The sequence below is a fragment of the Notechis scutatus genome, chromosome 15 (genome assembly GCF_049901735.1).
Source record: "Notechis scutatus isolate UNSWTSFEM ecotype Mainland chromosome 15, rNotScu1.2, whole genome shotgun sequence".
NCBI lineage: Eukaryota > Metazoa > Chordata > Lepidosauria > Squamata > Elapidae > Notechis > Notechis scutatus.
Genome location: NC_142023.1, coordinates 5345076 through 5365106, shown reverse-complemented (window position 1 = coordinate 5365106; position 20031 = coordinate 5345076). Strand labels below are relative to the sequence as shown.

Here is a 20031-nt window from a genome sequence, read left to right as displayed (position 1 = left end):
GATAAGTGATGCCAGATAAATTTATTTATTATATTCCCCCTTTATTATTTTTTACAGATAGCTCGAGGCAGCGAGCATATCCAACATTCCTACTCCTATTTTCCCCACAACAACAATCCTGGCAGGTAGGTTGAGCTGAGAGAGAGAGAGAGAGAGAGAGAGAGACTGGCCCTAAGTCCCTCAGCCATTTTTTGTGCCTAAGGTGGAGCTAGAACTCACCATCACCTGGTGATTGGCCCTGAGTCACTCAGCTGTCTTTTGTACCTAAGGCGAACTAGAACTCACTGTCACCTGGTGATTGGCCCAGATGTGCCCAAGCAGAACTAGAATTCAGTCTTTTACTGATTGGCCCAAAATCACTCGGCCATCTTTTATACCCAAGGCGGAACTAGAACTCACGGTCACCTGGTGATTGGCCCAGATGTGCCCAATTGCTTTTCATGCCTAAAGCAGAACTAGAATTCAGTCTTCTACTGATTGGCCCAAAGTCACCCAGCCATCTTTTATGCCCAAGGCGGAACTAGAACTCACTGTCACCTGGTGATTTGGCCCAGATGTGCCCAATTGCTTTTCATGCCTAAAGCAGAACTAGAATTCAGTCTTCTACTGATTGGCCCAAAGTCACTCAGCCATCTTTTATGCCCAAGGTGGAACTAGAACTCACTGTCACCTGGTGATTGGCCCAAAGCCACCCAGATGGCTTTCAAGCCTAACATGGGACTAGAACTCACCATCTCCTGGTGACTGGCCCAGGGTCACCCAGCTGGCTTTCCTAGCTAAGGCAGAACTAGAATTCACTGTCACCCATTTTCTAACTAAGTGCCTTAACCACTAGTCCAAGTCGACTTCCCCAATTTATTAGCAAAAATGTACAAAGGTATCTCAAGTCAATGTTGAAAAGGTAAAACACCCCAATGAGACATTTTAATATGCATCGCAGACTTGTAAAAAAAAAAAGCCAATAAATTTTGTGCACAAATACACACAATGAGGCAAAGAATTTTAAAGCTTAATATTTTTTTTTTTAAAAAAAACCACCTGAATTAAACTGAATTAGAAAAGACACCCACAGAAGATTCATTTTGCATTACAGGAGCAGCGTTAAGATTGTTATCTGTGCCAACATGCAAGAATATTGACAATGGGGGAAAAAAATGAAATAAAATAAAGGATGGTAAAAAAAAAAAGTCAGAATTAGCAAAATTGCCAAACTGACCTGTTTAATCAGGGAGGAAACAAGCGGCTTTTGGAGAAAGAGAGTAAAATCGTTATTGTGACACATGTGAGCGGTGCATTCTTTTCAAAATAATTATGGGTAAGACAAGGAAAGAAATTATGAGGGACATGTTAAGATGGGAGGAATTAGAACTGTCACTGCGAGGGAGAATTTCTGTGATAAAAATAAGTGTTTTGCCTAGGATGGTGTTTGTGTTTCAGACAATGCTTGTTTTGACACCTGAAGTATCATTCAAACAACGGGGGGAAAAAAAAGATTTATCTAATTTGTATAATGAGGGGGAAAAAAAAACTCCAGTTAAATATAAAGTGTTATAAGAGGCAAAGAAAAGAGGAAGATTTTTTCCCCTTTTCTTTCCTTTAATCTCCTCTCTTCTAGATTAGCTTGAATTCATTCCTATTACCGGTAGTTCTCGACTTATGGCAGTTCATTTAGCAACTGTTCTTAGTTGCAGCGGCTCTGAAAAAAAGGGAGTTTTTCACACTTACGGCTGTCGCAACATCCCCGGGATCCAAATTCCGACCGTTGGCCACTGCCTCATGTTTACGACGATTGCCATGTCATGGGATCCCCTTTTGCGACCAGCAAGATCCACGGGGAAGCTAGATTCGCTTTAATGACCATGTGACTAACTTTAACAACAGCAGAGATTCCCTTAAAAAACGGTGGCAAGAAACGCCGTTCAACGAAGGCAGAGCTCACTTAACAAACATCTCACTTAGCAACCAAACTATGGGGGGGCTCCATTGTGGTCGTAGGTCATAGGAGCCTCTGTGGCGCAGTGGTTAGAGTGCAGTACTGCAAGCTACTTCTGCCGCAGCCAGCTGCCTACAATTTGGCAGTTCATATCCCACCAGGCTCAAGGTTGACTCAGCCTTCCATCCTTTTGAGGTGGGTAAAATGGGGACCCAGATTGTTGGGGGCAAGAGGCTGACTCTGTAAACTGCCTAGAGAGGGATATAAAGCACTGTGTATATAAATTTAAGTACTGTTGTCTTTCCTTTCCTTTCCTTTCCTTTCCTTTCCTTTCCTTCTTTCTTTCCTTTCCTTTCCTTTCCTTTCCTTTCCTTTCCTTTCCTTTCCTTTCCTTTCCTTTCCTTTCCTTTCCTTTCCTTTCCTTTCCTTTCCTTTCCTTCCCTTCCTTCCCTTCCCTTCCCTTTCCTTTCCTTTCCTTTCCTTTCCTTTCCTTTCCTTCCCTTCCCTTCCCTTCCCTTCCTTCCTTCCTTTGCTTTCTTTCTTCTTTCCCAGTGGTTAGAATGCAGTATTGTAGGCTGCCCACTGCCAGCAGTTCAATCCTGACTGGCTCCAGGTTGACTCAGCCTTCCAACCTTCCGAGATGAGTAAAATGAGGACTCAAAATTGTTGGGGGAAATTATGCTGACTCTGTAAACCCACTTTAGAGAGGGCTGGAAAGCAGTGTGAAGTGGTATATAAGTCTAAGCGCTAGTGCTATTACCTGTATGGCTAGGAAAACTTTCCGTAAAATTATGTAGCTTTTTTTTTTTAAATACTGATGTGCTGGAATATTTGTCACGATGGACCTTCTGCTGATGGGTAATTATGCAGAGATAGTATTCAGCAGGTTCTGGAGAACTGACAGTGGAAGTTTGGAGTAGTTCAGAGAACCGACAAATGCCACCTCTGACTGGACCCACCAATCCCATCTATTATCTGCCTCCCATTGAGTCCCAGCTGATCGGCTAGGTCTTCTTTGGTTGCCCTACACAGGAGAACGGAGCTGGAAAGCAGGTTAGTGGGGTGAGACGGAATGGGGATTTTGCAGTATCCTTCCCCTGCCACTCCCACCAAGCTACGCCCACCAAGCCACGCCCACAGAACCAGTAGTAAAAAAAAAATTTGCATCCCACCACTGTAATTATGGGATATGAAGGCCAGCGCTGCAGAATTAACCAGGTGGACAGGCTAGGTTTGAGACGGCCTTCCTGTGACCGACACAAGAGTATTTGGCATGTTGGGGGTTTGAGTTACGATCAAAATCTTCCAGCTTCTGAAATGTATTCCTGAGTGTCGGCTGACGAATGTAGTTTGCAAATTTCCTTTCCCTGACAGTTGCAGATCGCAGCCTGTTGACCTGCCTTGTCCTAACTTAAAATGCTACTTTTGCTTCGCGCCTTGAGTTGTGACGCGCCTTTGGCAGCGCTGAGACAAGGACAAACTTTTTCATAAAATGGGAAACCTCGTCCTCCTCCTCAGCGGAATCAATCATCCTGCAATGGCAAAATCTTCGCTCCGAGGCAAAAAGGACTTTGAAAGTCACTTTAAAAAAAATGATATTGCTTGCCTTTATCTTCCCTGTTTTGCTTTTCTTCATTTTATTTTTAATAAAAAAAAAAAAACCCTACACTTATGTATTAACCCGAATGTTCCAAGGATGGAAGCGAGGAAGGGTTGGTTTCAGAGTTGCAGAAATTATATACAGGAGTGGGAAAAACTAGAAAGGCACGCCAGGCTGTTTGATATTTAATTGCAATATTTTCGAATGGGCCAATTCTCCACTGTTGCTCCATTGGCTTATTGCATCCATTGATGATGATGGAGGAAGGGGAAGAAGGGGAAGGAAGAGGAAGGAAAAGGAGAAAGGGGAAGGGGAGGAAGAGGAGGAGGAGGAGAAGAAAAGAAGAAGAAAAAAAGGAGGAGGAGGAGGAGAGGGAGAAAGAGAGGAAGAAGGAAAAGAAAAGGAGAAGGAAAAGAAGGAGAAGGAGGAAAAGGAGAGGGAGAGGGAGAAGGAGAAGAAAAAAAGGAGGAGGAGGAGGAGGAGGAGGAGGAGGAGGAGATGAAGATGAAGATGGAGAAGAAGAAGAAGAAGAAGAAGAAGAAGAAGGAGGAGGAGGAGGAGGAGGAGGAGGAGGAGGAGGAGGAGGAGGAGGAGGAGGAGGAGGAGAAAGATGATCAGCAAGTATTTTAGCTGGATGTAGGTCACACATAGTCTGACCCATGGCTGATAAAGCATTTACTGAATTCTGAATAAACTACGATTGGCTGGGTTCACCCCCAGACTTAAGTGCTAAGCTGTAGTTTATCTTGGGCAAAATATGCTGAGCTCAAGCCAAGCCAGGCCAAGCAATCCCATTACGACTTGAGCGCAGTATCCACGTTCAGTCAATCTTCACCGTAGACCACAATTCTTCCTCAACTGGTGATTCTAATGTGGTGCATAAATATTTCTTCCTGCAGATAAATTGTTAGAGGGAGACAGGAAGGGGGCGCAAGTAATACACCGCCTTCTCCAAACCCAATCACCTACCTGGGATCGTAATTCATAGCAGGGCAAATGAGAGAAGAACTTCTTTGACTTAAGCAGCAGGAAGTCCCTGCTAGCACAAGGGTGCAATCACCATATTCCACCCAGCCCGAAAGATCCCTCCGAAACCTGCCACTAATCTATCCCTAATACCCAGACTCTCTGCTGGCTGTAGATTTTTAGAAGCTTTAATGCCAGATGCATTAAAATAAATGCATCCCCGCGTCGAAACTCTAATGGTTGAAATATTGATCTCGCCTGCACTGTACGCTGGCAAATCTTGTGAGAAAATTGTGCCTTAATATTTGGAGTGAGAGAGGAAGAGGGAGAGAGAGAGAGGAGGAGGAGGAGGAAGGAGTGAGGGAGAGAAAGGGAGGGGAGAGGGAGGGGAGGAGGGAGAGAGGGAGGGAGAGATAGGGAGAGGGAGAGAGAGGAGGAGGAGGAGGAGAAGGAGTGAGGGAGAGAAAGGGAGGGGAGAGGGAGGGGAGGAGGGAGAGAGAGAGGGAGGGGAGAGGGAGGGAAGGAGGGAGAGGGAGAGAAAGGGAGGGGAGAGGGAGGGAAGGAGGGAGAGGGAGAGAAAGGGAGGGAAAGAGGGAGGCAAGGAGGGGAGAGAGAGAGAGAGAAAGGGAGGGGGAGAGGGAGGGAAGGAGGGAGAGAGAGAGGGAGGGGGAGAGGGAGGGAAGGAGGGAGAGGGAGAGAAAGGGAGGGAGAGAGGGAGGCAAGGAGGGGGAGAGAGAGAGAGAGAAAGGGAGGGGGAGATGGAGGGAAGGAGGGAGAGGGAGAGGGAGAGAAAGGGAGGGAGAGAGGAAAGGAGGAAAGAAGAGAAGAAAGAATGTAGGAAGGAAGGAAGAGAGGAAGAGAGGAAGGGGGAGGGAGGGAGGGAGGAAAGAGAAGGAGGGAAGAGGAGAGGGAAGGAAGGATATGGGAATTGGCTATTTTTTCCTCCATTTTTAATCTCATTTGCTGCACACTGAAATATTATTAATGTCTCTCAACCCCAGAAGGAGGAATGGATGAAAGAAAACCTACGGTATGCTGGTGTAACAGATTGGGAATACCTAATTCTCCTTTTAAAGGGTCTTGTTCTAATCTAAAGACCAGATACAAGTACAGATCAAAGCCAGAATTTTCCTAACCTCTAAAAAACCCAAAATTAAAAAAAAAACCGAGTGCCTTTACAATCAGACCGAGAGAAAGCGCAAGGCCTACACCAGCACGGAACAACCGAGCTTCCCCTAATCTGTCATTAAAAAAATTAAAACCCTGCAAATTGGAGAACCGAACAAACCGAAGAGAAGAAGAACGGGAATGCTTAAAAAAAAAAAAATCTGTCTCCTGTTTTTGCTACCCTTGCAAATAAACTAAAATAAAACAGGAGGAAACTGCTGGAAGCCTCAAATCAAAGCCAAACCTGCTTATCTCAGCCGTACAGTGCAGGGAACGTATGGCTGGGCAGGACTGAACCCAAATCCCCGCGGTATTAATTAGGCTATAATGGGATGGCGATGTTGGTTTATGAGGCAATAATGCCGCTCCCGAGAGACCCAAGCGAAGAAGCCTCGGTTGAGTCTGTTATCCCAATAAAAGAGCTGTCTGAATTTTCAGGATAAGAGAAAGACCTCCGTGAAAGTGAGGTGGGGTCCTACTCCAAGGTCAAAATATTTAACACCAGTTAAGAAACAACCATCGTGTAAGTTCATCTGTCTTACAGAATAATTAGAGAATAACAAAGTTGGGAAGGGGTCTTGGAGGTCTTCTATAGTCCAACCCTCTGCTCAAGGAGAAGACCCTACATCGTTCTGGACAAATCCCTGTTTAGTCTCTTCTTAAAAACCTCCAGTGATGAAGCATCTTACCTTCTCCCTTCTTAAATATTTATGCAAGACAGATCTCTCACTCTCACTTTCTCTTTCAATTTATTACTATTTATTATTATTATTCACCTTTCCTTTCAACAGAAAAGGCTGGGTATTCTCAGCACATGGGGGCATTAAGTAGAACGGTTCCAGTTCTCCACCATAGACGCCAACGTATGCGTGGCAACCGCCTCCCCGCCAGCGCGTGATCATGAAAATAATTTTTTTCCTGGGTTTCTCTGGAAAGGATTCAGCACCTCCCTGCTCCCTGCCTTGGCTATAATTAAGAGAAACCAGCAAAGATTGACGAGGCGGTATCGTCGAAAGTCTTGGTTACAGTTGAACTGTTCCTCAAATGTCATTATTTGTTCACGCTTAATTTCTTCGGTTTTCAAAATCAATTCCTGCCCTTCCATAAAGTAGAATGAAGTGCCAGTTTTTGCTTTTGTTTTTTAAAAAAAAACACTTACAGTGGAAACTGAGCCTTCGGAAAGAGGACAAGTGTGGGGAAGACTTTTTAAAAAGTAATTAAAAAATTACTTTTTAACAGAATAGGTTGAACTCTCTTCTAAGGGGCTGGAACAAAGAGGAGAGAGTCAAGCTATTCTCCAAAGCACCTGAAGGCAGGACAAGAAGCCATGATGGGAAACTAATCAAGGAGAGAAGCAACCTGGAATTAAGAAGAAACTTCCTAACAGGGAAGACAATCAACCAGTGGAACAGCCTGCCACCGGAAGTTGTGGGAGCTTCATCACTGGAGGCTTTCAAGAAGAGACTGGACAGTCACTTGTCTGAAATGGTATCGGATTTCTACCAGTTAGCAGCTGGAGCTTGAAATGAGGTTCTGATAGGAGGAGGAGAAGGGGGAGAAGGAGGAGGAGGAGGAGGAGGTGGTGGTGGTGACTGGACTAGAAGACCTTCAAGACCCCTTCCAACTGTTATTCTGTTATTCTGTAAATGCCACACCAGCATTTTGGCCTTCTTGCTGGAGGGATGTTAAAAAGCAATCACTTTGATTGATGTTTGGACTACCCTTCCCTCGTTGCTCTGCAAGTGCCCTAAGCATGATCTAGTGGCACAGGCTTGTGTGTGTGTGTGTAAAAATATTTGAACTCTTTGATGTATCCGCAATCCCACCCCACTCCACACAAATTCCTTCTGACTAAATATGGTAGCGTATCAAAGGAAAAAAGGTTGTTGGAAGGTTACACCGCTTGTCATTCCACATTAGCCGTCACCATTTGCCTAGATTGGAAAACAGCAAAAGGAACTCTTTACCTGCAGGCTAAACAGGTACTTCATATCACATTAGAAATCCACCATTATGCCACAAATGCACTCAGGAATATCCCACCAAGATTCATTTTATTTATTTAAAATATTTTTTTAGGGCTGGTCATCTTACGCATTGCAACTCTGGATGGTTCATAAAACAATAATAGAATTGTTTGGTTAGCTATAATAAAATCATCTTCTTCTTCTTCTTCTTCTTCTTCTTCTTCTTCTTCTTCTTCTTCTTCTTCTTCTTCTTCTTCTTCTTCTTCTTCTTCTTCTTCTTCTTCTTCTTCTTCTTCTCCTCCTCCTCCTCCTCCTCCTCCTCCTCCTCCTCCTCCTCCTCCTCCTCCTCCTCCTCCTCCTCCTCCTCCTCCTCCTCCTCCTCCTCCTCCTATCACAACCTCATCCCAACCTCCAACTGCTAACTGATTTTTCTATGGTGGTCCCACAATTGTCCTCCTGCTCCTCCCCACTCCTCTTCCTTGGACAAGTCGACATGTAAAGAATTAACTCAACATTGTAAGCAAATGTAAGATGAATCGAATGGACCAAATCTGTGACAAAGATAACTGTGGACACCAGAAGCAGAAATTCTGCCATGTTGAACAAGAAGTTTCAGCCCCACCTTATCTAAAATGCGTCAACTTTTGGAAGCAACATGGATGCAGTGGTTTTACAAGCGTGTCACATTTCAATTCTCCTTTTCCCTCCTGGTGATATGAGTGAAGGTATCTTCCATGGTTTCCCATGTAGCCCAGTGTTTCATTTCGACTCACCTTTGCTGCGTCGGCGGCTTCGGTACTGTTCAGTGTAGCAGGTCAGCTGGGTCTCATCATCTGCTTCTGAACCAGAGTTGCCCTTGGTGTGACCAAATCCAACACCACCTATGGAGAAAGAAAAGGGATCAGTGCTTCCATGCCCACCAAACACAATAGCTGTTTTCCTGTTGTGCCAACACAATAGCTGTTTTCCTGCAAGAGGTGCAAAAACACAACAGCCTCCTGTTTTTCGTCTTACGTAAAATTAGATGGTACAAGCTGGTTTTTCAGCACTAGAAAATGGACAGAGTTTTCTGGGATGCTCAAGGCAACACAATCTTTACGGGGTGCAATTTTTCCCTCCAATGCTTTCCTGCTGCCTCTTATTATCTGAAGTCCAAGGTGACCACTTCTCTCAGTCTCACCATAGGGCAGGCCACATCCTCAATGACTAACCCTTCCATATTTCCAAATCATTGACGTTGGGATTTCAAGAAAGGAAGCCAAGATGGGAAATGGGGGAAGAAAAAAAATAACAGAGTTGGAAGGGACCTTGGAGGTCTTCTAGTCCAACCCCCCTGCTCAAGCAGAAGACCCTATACATTTCAGACAAATGGTTGTCCAATCTCTTCTTGAAAACCTCCAGTATTGGAGAATCTACATCTTCTGGAAGCAAGAAAATTGGAACATAACAATTAGGAAGAAGTCAGTGGCTCCCCTGATTTCATTCTGCACTGTTGACTGGAGGAAAAGAGATCTCCAAGAAATCAGAGTGGTGTCAACTCATAAAATATTTTTCTGGTCTTTTTAGAGACCAACAGAAAGGGAGGAGGGAGCAGTGTAGCAGCTTGCAAAAGCGAAACTGCATTCCATAAATGTTTTCAAAGATAGTAACTAGGTGACCGAAGTTTCTGTCGAGCAAAATTCTAACTGGAGAGCCTGATGGATGACTCTTGGCTATGGAGGTGTCTCATTGGAGAATATGAATTATGATACACCAAGGGGGGTGGGGAAAAACAGGGTCAAGGGTGACAATGAATGATGTGTCTCAGAGTCGGCTACACCCAGACAGTGCCGGACATGTTAACTCCCAATAAATCCTTTTGAAGTTTTGGAAGTTTGGCTCGAGACTCGTGATTTAATTGGGATAACTGCCGGAATCCTGACAGGTGGTCCTTTAAAGATCACCCTGGTATGTTATTTTGATATAGGCCTTAGATGTGGGAATCTAATGTGAGTGCAGTCTTTACTACCAATGGAAACCTTCCAAGACTTATCATCATGAAAAGACAGGTAACTATGCTACACACAGCGACTTTTTAAATTGGATTGGTTTGCTTCTGCCTTTTGATCTAAATGCTTTAGATCCACGTGTTCTCATTGTCATGAAATTCCTCCTCAGTTCTAGGTTGCTTCTCTCCTTGATTAGTTTCCATCTGTTGCTTCTTGTCCTGCCCTTCAGGTGCTTTGGAGAATAGCTTGACTCCCTCTTCTTTGGGGCAGCCCCTGAGATATTAGAACTCTGCTATCAAAATAGTATATTGTCTGGGTCCATTTCATTTTACAGAGAAATAACAAATGTTCTGATAATAACAGTAATTATGAAAATCATAATTATAATAATAATTATAATATGTTAATTATTATGTTAATCATAGCCACACCAGTAATAGCTCATCTTTTACTTATACATAATAATAATCTTTCTTCTTCTAATTTCTACCTCTTATATTTAACCACTGATAAAACATGTCCCACATTGAGTAATATTCTGTATCTGCTTTATCTTTTATTTTTAATGTCAATCTATCCATCTCTGCACAGTCTAATATTTTCCGAATTATATTTTCACCTGGTGGGGCGGGGTGTCCTCATTTTTCCAATATTGTGCAAATAAATTCTCACTGCTGTCAACACATGAAGTATTAAATATGTAGTCCCTTTATTGTAGCTTTCTGGTATTATACCTAACAAGAATATGTCTGGCTCTATATGTTGCTTAATTATCTTTTCTAACCACGTATGTATTTTCATCCAGGACATTTTTTTTGCCTTCACACATATCTATGATAATAAGTACCTGGAGTCTAATACATTTTATTCTTTGACTTCTTAACATGTAGGCTTTAAACATCAATATCTTTTGTCTGCAATAGAATACTTTTAGAATTGTTATTATTTTTTTAAAAGGAAGGAGGAGGTTGGAGAAATTGCTTATGGTCAAAAAATCTCTCTAACATTGTATTCAAAGAGAAACGGCTCATTAGCTTGGTTGACTGCTAACTTTTATGCTTTGGCTACGCGCCAGCTGCTTTCCTGCTGTGATTAGTTGGCATCCGCCCAAGTTCTTGGTAACTCCTAATCTCGGAAGCCATTAGGAGCAAAGTTTGCACTGAGACAACTACGGCAGCTTCATGGCAGACAGTAATTGAATTAAGATTTTTCGAAGAATTACGACACCGAAGGCAACCTGGTTAAATTGCAAAGCCTTCATGCAGTTAAGGACCAACTGCCTAATGTGCATTGAGCTAAAGTTTATTTGCATTTTTTCCTCCTTACAATCAGCCATCGATCTAAGGGACTATTTTGTTCTGGGCGTTTGAAAGCTTCAATTTGCAGACAAGGAGACACAGAGCCTAATAAAATTGATATTAATAAATCCAAAAATGGTTGCTGGATGTCTTTTGTACTCTGGAGGAGTGTTTCTCTACCCCTAGCAACTGGAAGATGGCAGGGGGTAGGTGGGGTGGACTTGAAACACCTGGATTCCACAGCCCCCAGATAGGTGGAAAGCTGGCTAGGGGTTTCTGAACATTGAAATCCACCCATCTTAAAGTTGCCGTGGCTGAGAAGCAAATGTTAATCTGGGATGTTGGAGATGCAGCAGAGATATCTTTGGGTCAGTTACTCTCTTACCTCATCATCAGTGTTGAAGGGAGTGGGGTTTGTGGAGGAGGAAAAGGAGGAGGAGGAGGAGGAAGAGGAGGAGGAGGAGGAGGACTGTGAGATCCTTGTTGTCTAAACTTGGTATTTTCTTGCAGATGTTTCATTACCCAACTAGGTAACATCATCAGTGCTAGAAGGGAGTGGGTTGTGAGGAGTGGAGCAGGTGGAGAAGGAGGAGGAACTGTGAGGTCCTTGGTGCCCTCTGGGCTTAGTGGTTTTCTTGCAGATGTTTCATTACCCAGCTAGGTAACATCATCAGTGCTAGAAGGGAGTGGGGTATATGAGTGGGGAGAGGAGGAGGAGGAGGAGGAGGAGAAATGTGGGGTCTTCAGTGCTCTCTGAGCTTAGTGGTTTTCTTGCAGATGTTTCATTACCCAGCTAGGTAACATCATCAGTGCTAGAGAAGGGAGTGCGGTTTATGAATGGGGAGAGGAGGAGGAGGAGGAGGAGGAGTAATGTGGGGTCTTCAGTGCTCTCTGAGCTTGGTGGTTTTCTTACAGACATATCATGACCCAACTAGGTAACATCATCAGCACTAAGAAGGGAATGGGGTAGGTGGAAAGAGGAAGAAAAGGAAGAGGATTTGGGGGTACTTGATGCTCTTTAAAATTGGGGTTTGTTTTGTTGCAGATGTTTTATGACCCAGCCTAGGTGACATGATCAATGCTTCTCTTCAGATAACTTTATCTGTCTGAGAATGTCAGAGGAAAAGAAAATCAATCCAACCCCATTTTGTCTCTCAGGCTGAGATTAGCGCGGCTTCCCTTCTGTTCCTCTCCAAGGCTAAAAATACAGAGAAAGCCACATGCCACGCACTAACCGCAGCCCACACAATTTGTGGGTGGGGGTATTGTGTTTAACGGCGCCAGGCTTCTTCCAAGAAATAGACTTGCTCCCGTTTTTGTGTTCTCTGCCATGAAAACAGCCCCACGGTTCCATTTATTTCCCTGGGATCTTGGCAGCTCCGTCCAGCTACAGGCACCCAAACATCACCACATCGGTCTTTGGAGAACGGCTACTACAATAAACCAGTTAGAAAAATCCAATACACTTAAGGTCTCACTATAGCAGCTTTCATCCCCATGGAGCTGCTACCCTGCCATAAATATATAAATACCCTACCCTTTTTTCCTTGCAGGAAACAACCCTCTTCCAGGCTCCCTAGATTACCTAACAATAGATAATAGATAGATAGATAGATAGATAGATAGATAGATAGATAGATAGATAGATAGATAGATAGATAGACAGACAGATAGACAGATATAGACATATGGTAAACAGATGATAAGATATAGATAAATATATAGACAGACAATGATAGATCATAGATGATTGATAGCTAGATATGTAGATAGATAGATATGTAGATAGATAGATAGATAGATAGATAGATAGATAGATAGATAGATAGATAGATAGATAGACAGACAGACAGACAGACAGACAGACAGACAGATAGATACAGATAGATAATTATATTAGATAAATAGATAAGATAAATAATTATATTAGATAGATAGATAGATAGATAGATAGATAGATAGATAGATAGATAGATAGATAGATAAGATAGATGATTAGATTAGGTAGATAAATAGATAAGATAGATAAATAAATAAGATAGATAAATAGACAATATAGACAGATAGATAGATACAGGGGTGGGTTGCTGGGGGTTTGCAGGGGTTCAGGAGAATGTTTGGGGAAATCTGGAGCAGTAACAGGGTGGTTTGAGCTGCCAGTTGCTTGTGTTATCTCTGTGCCATGCCCCGGGTCATCACATATATAGTCTGAGGAGCTTTTCTATCTATCTATCTATCTATCTATCTATCTATCTATCTATCTATCTATCTATCTATCTATCTATCTATCTATTATCTATCTATCTATCTATCTATCTATCTATCTATCATCTATCTATCTATCTATCTATCTATCTATCTATCTATCTATCTATCTATCTTCTATCTATCTATCTCTCTCTCTCTCTCTCTCTATCTATCTATCTATCTATCTATCTATCTATCTATCTATCTATCTATCTATCTATCTATCTATCTATCTAGAAATCTCCCTCCCTCCCTCCCTCCCTCCCTCTCTCTCTCTCTCTCCAAGATTTCATTTAGCCAAGGAGCACTCAACTCATAAATAGTCACGGGCAGGAAGGTGCATTAATTTCTACTTGATTAAGATAATTGATCAGTTACGGCTGAGGTCACGGGCTGGTTAGTGAGTGACGGGTCAGAGTGCCAACGTATGCATGCGACACCACGGATGCCCTGGCGGAAGGAGCTGTTTCTCTTCTGGACAGGCCCAGCCTGGAACGACAGAGGCCTCCAGAGTCTGTTCCCTGTGTGCTTTCATTTGGCTGCCGCATGCATCCCGGTGATGGATGGTGCTGACAGGTTAAATTATCCTGGCTGCACATCTTTACAGAGATGCCGACAGGGATCCTGCATTTTCTGATTATTTAGAACCTGTGCGGGCTTCCAAAGGTGGTGAAGGGAAGGGCGGGGGGAGCAATGACGATGCAAGCCGAGGGGAAACAGGCCTGGGCAAACAGCTCCCCACAGCTCTATGGCTTGAACGAGAGGCAAAGGGAAGAGCAGCGACAGCTTTGGAGGCAACACCTGTGCTGGGGTGCTTGGCCTGTTTTGGCTCGCCATCAACTCTCGTCCAGTGTTACTCACCTCTTGCATCTTCAGAGTAGAAATGGAACATTGCTTGCACCCAGTGTCAACTAAAAAGATACTCCTTTGGTCTTTTTAGCTGCCAGAGAAAGGGGGGGAAATAGTGCATTCCTTAAGTGCCTAGAAAATCACCCTGGCAGCCCAAAGTTGTCAGAGCGCAAGAATATTACTAGAGACCATGATTGATGACTCTTGGCTAGGGATGTATCCCATTGGAGAATATATATCCAGCATCAAGGGGGAATATATATCTAGCGTCAAGGGGGAAATGAATGCTGTATTTTAGTATCAGTTGCATCCAGCTAACACCAACATGGCCACTTCCAATAAATCGTTTTTTCTTTTCTCTGAGATGCGGCTAGAGACCTATGATTTGAATGGGGGTGGATTTGTTGGAGTCCTGACACCCAGAACATCGTGCATGGCAGGGATGTCAAACTGAAGGTGCTTAAATCTGGCCTGGAAACAGCAAAGGACCAGCTTACAGTGAAAACAGAGCTCGGGGAGGCCGTGCATGGCGGCAAAACCAACGGAAAAAGAAACAAAAAGGAGAAGCGTTTCCCCTTTTGCATTTTGAGCACGCAAGAAAGGGGGACAGGCATGGAGAAAGGGAAAGAGGAAACAACAAAAGAATAAGAAGGGAAGATGGGAAGAGAGCAAGGAAGGGAAAATAAGGAAAGAGGGGAAGGAAGAAGAAAGGAGGATGAGGAGGGAAGGAAAAAGAAGAAAAGGAAGGAAGGAAGGAAGGAAGGAAGGAAGGAAGGAAGGAAGGAAGGAAGGAAGGAAGGAAGGAAGGAAGGAAGGAAGGAAGAGTATAATGAGGGAGGGTCTCAGGGAAGTCCTGCCTTAGCATTTGGCCACCACAGGTGCCCTCAACATGAGTGATGTCAAGCTGGCCGTGCCCATCCCGGCCATGCCCCTCGTCCGTCCAAAGTCAAACACACCCTGATGCGGCCCTCAATGAAATAGAATTTGACACAACTGATGGATCGCAAGGTTTTGGACATGGCCTGAAAGCCGAGGTTTAGGGTCTCCCAACAAAGGCTTTACTAAGCGGTTACTAACACTCTTCCCGTGATTTTGATTCTCTGCCTCTGTTTATAAAACCTTATTCCAGTTTTTGGTTGGTTTTTAATTTTTTAACCCGCCTGCAGTGTTTTACTTCTAAGGTAAGACTCTACTGGCTGCTCTTCAGTGGAGTTTCCTTGTGTTATTTTCCTTCGGGCTTCCCTGCAGGGACTACTGCTTGTTCAAAACAAAATGGTAAAGAAAAAAAAAAACCTATAAGCAACTCTTCCTTGAATCCACACCAGCATTATGTCTGTATTCTGGCATGCTTGCCGTTCGTCTATAGGATATATTTTTTTGTGCATGGGATAGCACTGTTATATTAGAAATAGAAAAGGGTTAGAAAATAGGTTAGATAATTAAAGTGATAGAAAAAATTTCTATTGATGTGTAGTGGAATATTTGTTTTAAAGAGAATAAGGCTCTCAATGATTTAAAAAGAAAGTTAAAAAAAACTGAAAAGAAACATGGAAGATTTTTATCAGTTGACAAGATGAACTTGAATAAGAATAATAACTTTATTGACCACTGTTAATACCTATTAATACCTCCAAGGTCCCTTCCAACTCAGTTATTCTTTTAAAACTGCCTTCTGCAATTGACCAATGGTGATACAACGCCGGCGGGATTGAAGTGATACTCCAGATATTTTGAAATTGCACCCGAGGCGCCTATAGGTCCTCTTACGATCTTTCCTTTTTTTTTTTTTGCCGCAGTTGTTTTCCTTATATTTGTTACATTCACCACCTCGAGTTATTTGTAAAAAACACAATAAAGGCAGATACGAATAAATAAATAATCACAAGGCTTGGCATGTTATGATTTTTCTCCAGTTTTTTTTTTTCCTCTTCTCTTCTGCTGTCTCCAGGTACTGCCACATCCATTATCCAGATTTCATTTTTGTCCTTCTTCCTGACAATTGTTAAGTCTGAGGTGTCGTATGGCAAGCACCTGTCTGTTTGAATTCTAAAATCCCAGAGCACATTATTATTATTTCAAAAAATTGCAGTTGCCGGTTCTTTAGCTGGATGTTGGCCTTTGTAGACATTAAATGCTTCTGATTATTATTATTACAGGCACAACAACATGAAACCACAACTGCCCATTGTTTAGTTAGTGCTGGTCTTCATTTGCATCTTCTATAATATTTATTAATATTAATCATTAATAGTATCATTATTATTATTATTTGATGTTAATTAAGGACCGCCATCTTTCACGGAAGCTCAGCATTAATTAAATTTACTGTAAAAATAATTACATGCAGATCCATCAGGGATCAGAGGTTGACTGTTGCTTACACGGAAGCAATGCTGAATTCACACTTGGCTGGTGTCACCATCGCATGGCTGTTAGGAGAAAATAAATGCATCCCAAATGGACAGTTTCATTTAGAGAGTTTAAAAAAAAAAACAAGAAGAAGAAGAAGGGGGGGAAACGGAATGGGATTCTGAAGGATTAATGAGGCAAAGGAGTTTAGGTTTGCAATTGGATACAAACTGCAAACATTGTAAGTTGCTAAATCATCACTTAACCTTAATGTTCTATGGAGTTCCAATCACTCACAGGCCTGAGGGCCAATTAACCATGAGCTGTGAATGGAAGAACATTTCAAATAGGAGTGACGTGTGGGAGAATAACAGAACAACAGAGTTGGAAGGAACCTTGGAGGTCTTCTAGTCCAACCCCATTTTAAGCAGGATACATTATATAATGTTGGACAAAAGGCAATTTCTCCTTCATTTGTTCTCTCCTTTTTTAAAAAAATAAAGTTTTATTTGGGTTTTCACACACAAAATACAAGTAAAACATCTTTTTTGAAAATAGCATGGTCCCGGGTTGAACTTCTTTATACAGACACAAAACTCAATTTCATGCTCCTTTTTGTATTCTATTCCATATCTTATACTATTTTATATTTTCTATATAGTTTTTCCCCTCTTTTAATTTTCTCAATTTTATTTTGATTATCTCATCTCAATTCAAATCATTATAGTTATACTTTTGTCTGTCCTGTTTCAATTTCATATTATCTTTTCTCATTAAACGAATTTTCTCCTGTAGTTACTAATTGGAGTATGACACCTTTATATCTTTTGATTACATCCACTCAGCTCTTATTTAAACTTCAATATATACCTTAAGTTTATGACCTTCAATATAAATACATAATACATTACTTCCAATCGAATTCTGCTTGGCACATTCTTATAATACACACTATATTCTTTTAAAAAAAAAGAAAGATTGTAAATATATGTAATTATAAACCCTCATTCCATTCCAGTTCAGTTCTGATCAACAAGCTCAGTGTCTTAGCCACTGAGCCACCATGTCCACTTCTTTTCACTATAGACATACCCAATTCCTGCAACCGTTCATCGTATGTTTTAGCTTCCAGTCCCCTAATCTTCTTTGCTGCTCTTCTCTGCACTTGTTCTAAAGTCTCAACGTTAATTCAATTTTGCGAAGGATTTCTGCTCAACGGAAGGACAAAGCAATTGATTTTCCAATCGTTTTTTGCTTCAAACGTGTACACTTACCTCGATGTCGGTTCCTGCGTTTCCGTCTCCCAACAGATGAGCTATGCACAGCGGATTGCAACTGGCCAATCTCAATGGGTGTGTTGGTCCGAAAGCTCTCCTTGAATTTCTGCATCAGGGTCTCCACTGTTTCCTGAGACACCTCTGCAGCTGCAAGACAGAGAGACAATGGGAGTGGGAGGTTAAAGGGGCCATGAAGTGATGGCTCAGTAAAGTTCCATTCCATTCCATTCCATTCTCAAATTCTGTTCTGTTCGGTGTTCTGCTCTGCTCTGCTCTACTCCACTCCACTTTCTACTCTACTCTACACTGCTTTGCTCTGCTCTGCTCAATTCTACTCTTTTACTCTACTCTTCTACCCTACTCTACTACTCTACTCTATTACTCTACCGCTCTACTGCACTTCACTCATTTCTATTCCATTCCATTCCATTCCTTATTCTATTCCATCCCATCCCACCCTACTTTTTATCCTCTATTCCATTCTATTCCATTCCAATCCAATATCTATATTTTCTTTCAGTGTAGTAAAACACACACAAGATCAAAAATAAGAAACAGAAAAAGGAAGGAAACAAGAAAAAAAATAACCCTTACAACTATTCCCTACAGCCTTGTTTAAATAACATATTTATCATCTTAATCTTTTTTCCCAATCTCTTTATCCCTCTTCAGTCCAGAAACCATCAAATTCAACTGTTTTCTTCTTTCACCAAAGTTCCCCATATAAGGTTTTCAGTCTTGCAAAAAATTCTTTCTTGTTTTTTTTTTTTTTTTCTCTCTCTCTGACCAAACTGGTCAACTTTGTCATTTCTGCAAGTTCACTTAATTTTATAATCTGATCTTTCCCTGGAAGTATTTGACGGCTTTTCTAATTTTTTTGGTGGGCCATAATCTTGCCACATTCATCCCTACCTCTGCTCTCAAGTTATCTTCAGCGTTCACCACGGAGCGAATCCATATTAATCTTTCCCTCCAAACATACCGCTGTCAACTTCACGTTTGCAATGAGAACTGCCAAACGCTTGGTTGAAGTATCCATTGTGACATGTGGAACCGATGCTGAATTTAACCTAAGGTTGCATGGGCACATGGTTGAGTTGCTATAGCCTTGAAGCAAATGTACATTAGACATGGTTGGCTTTTCCTCCCAAGGCAAAAACTAGAAATCAATTAGGCTTGGAAACCTGGAAAGCACCTCATTGTAGAAGTCTCCCTGGGAATTTCCCCACCTTCAAACGAGAGTTGCTACACCTGTTTGGTCTACTTAAATGAGTTTTGGTCACCATATTATAAAAAAAAGGTGTTGAGACTCTGGAAAGAGTGCAGAGAAGGGCAACAAAGATGATTAATGGACCGGAGGCTAAAACATATGAAGAACTATTGCAGGAATTGGATATATCTAGTTTAATGAAAAGAAGAACTACAGGTGACATAATAGCCATGTTGTAATATCTAAGGAGCTGCCACAAAGAATAGGAGGGGGTTTTCAAAGCACCTGCCAAGAAACAAAGGATGGGAATTAATCAAGGAGAGAACCAGCCTGGAATTAAACAGAAACTTCCTGACAGTGATAATAATCAATTATTGGAATGGCTTGCTTCTAGAAGTTGTGGGTGCTCTATCTCTGGAGCTTTTCAAGAAGCGATTGGACAGCCATTTGCCTGAAATGGCATAGGGTTTCCTGCTGGAGCAGTGGGTACAGCTAGAAGACCTCCAAGGTCCCTTCCCAAAAACTAAGCCCGACCACATAGTTTCGTAGCGAAGCACAGGTATCCAGCTAGTATATAAATAAAATAAAATAAAATATAAAAAGTTCCAAGTCCTGTCTCCTTTCCTCCCCAACCTCCAACCAGAAAAAGAATAAGCAGAGAGGGGAAATGGTAAGAATTGGGACTTTAAAAGTCTCCTGCAAGAGCTCCTGGGATTATTGGGCAAGGGAAGATGAGGAACTGTGTTTTAGAAAGATTGAGGGATGGAGAAATCTGGAAGGGGAAAAAAAAAAAAGAACGAAAGGGAGAAAAAGGCTGAGCTGCCAGGCCTTTGATGCCACCAGAATCTGGGCATGTAATTTCACAGGCTTTGCAGCTATAAAGTTTCTCTGATAGTATCAGCTTGCTAGATATGGTAGCAATTTGCCAGGCCTTTGAAGGCTTTCGCTGGTGGCCAAGATAATGCAGTAAAATTTCCCTCAAAAGGAGATTTTATTTAAAAAAATATATCCATGATTTGTCCAGGGTTTATCAGAATGGCAAGCCTGATTCTCGGAGAAGAAAGTCACCTAGCTAATAAGAATTCAGGGGTCGGAGAAGGGAGATAAACTATCGGCCATAATAACCTCACCACCTTCATCAGTTTATTGACAAGCAAATGTTCCCTTGGTTTTGACTATG

At 42.1% G+C, this 20031-nt stretch overlaps 1 protein-coding gene across 3 annotated transcripts in view; it reads right to left on the bottom strand.

Moving 5' to 3' along the window:
• Positions 1-20031, bottom strand: part of ASTN2 (astrotactin 2) — a 319108-nt gene that overhangs the window by 170971 nt on the left and 128106 nt on the right. For all 3 annotated transcript variants that reach the window (XM_087943907.1, XM_087943906.1, XM_087943905.1), the window contains exons 4-5: positions 17639-17788; positions 8407-8514 (exon numbers count right to left, since the gene is read on the bottom strand). In XM_087943907.1, coding sequence (XP_087800033.1) covers positions 8407-8514; positions 17639-17788 — 258 coding nt within the window. The remainder of the gene's footprint in view (positions 1-8406; positions 8515-17638; positions 17789-20031) is intronic.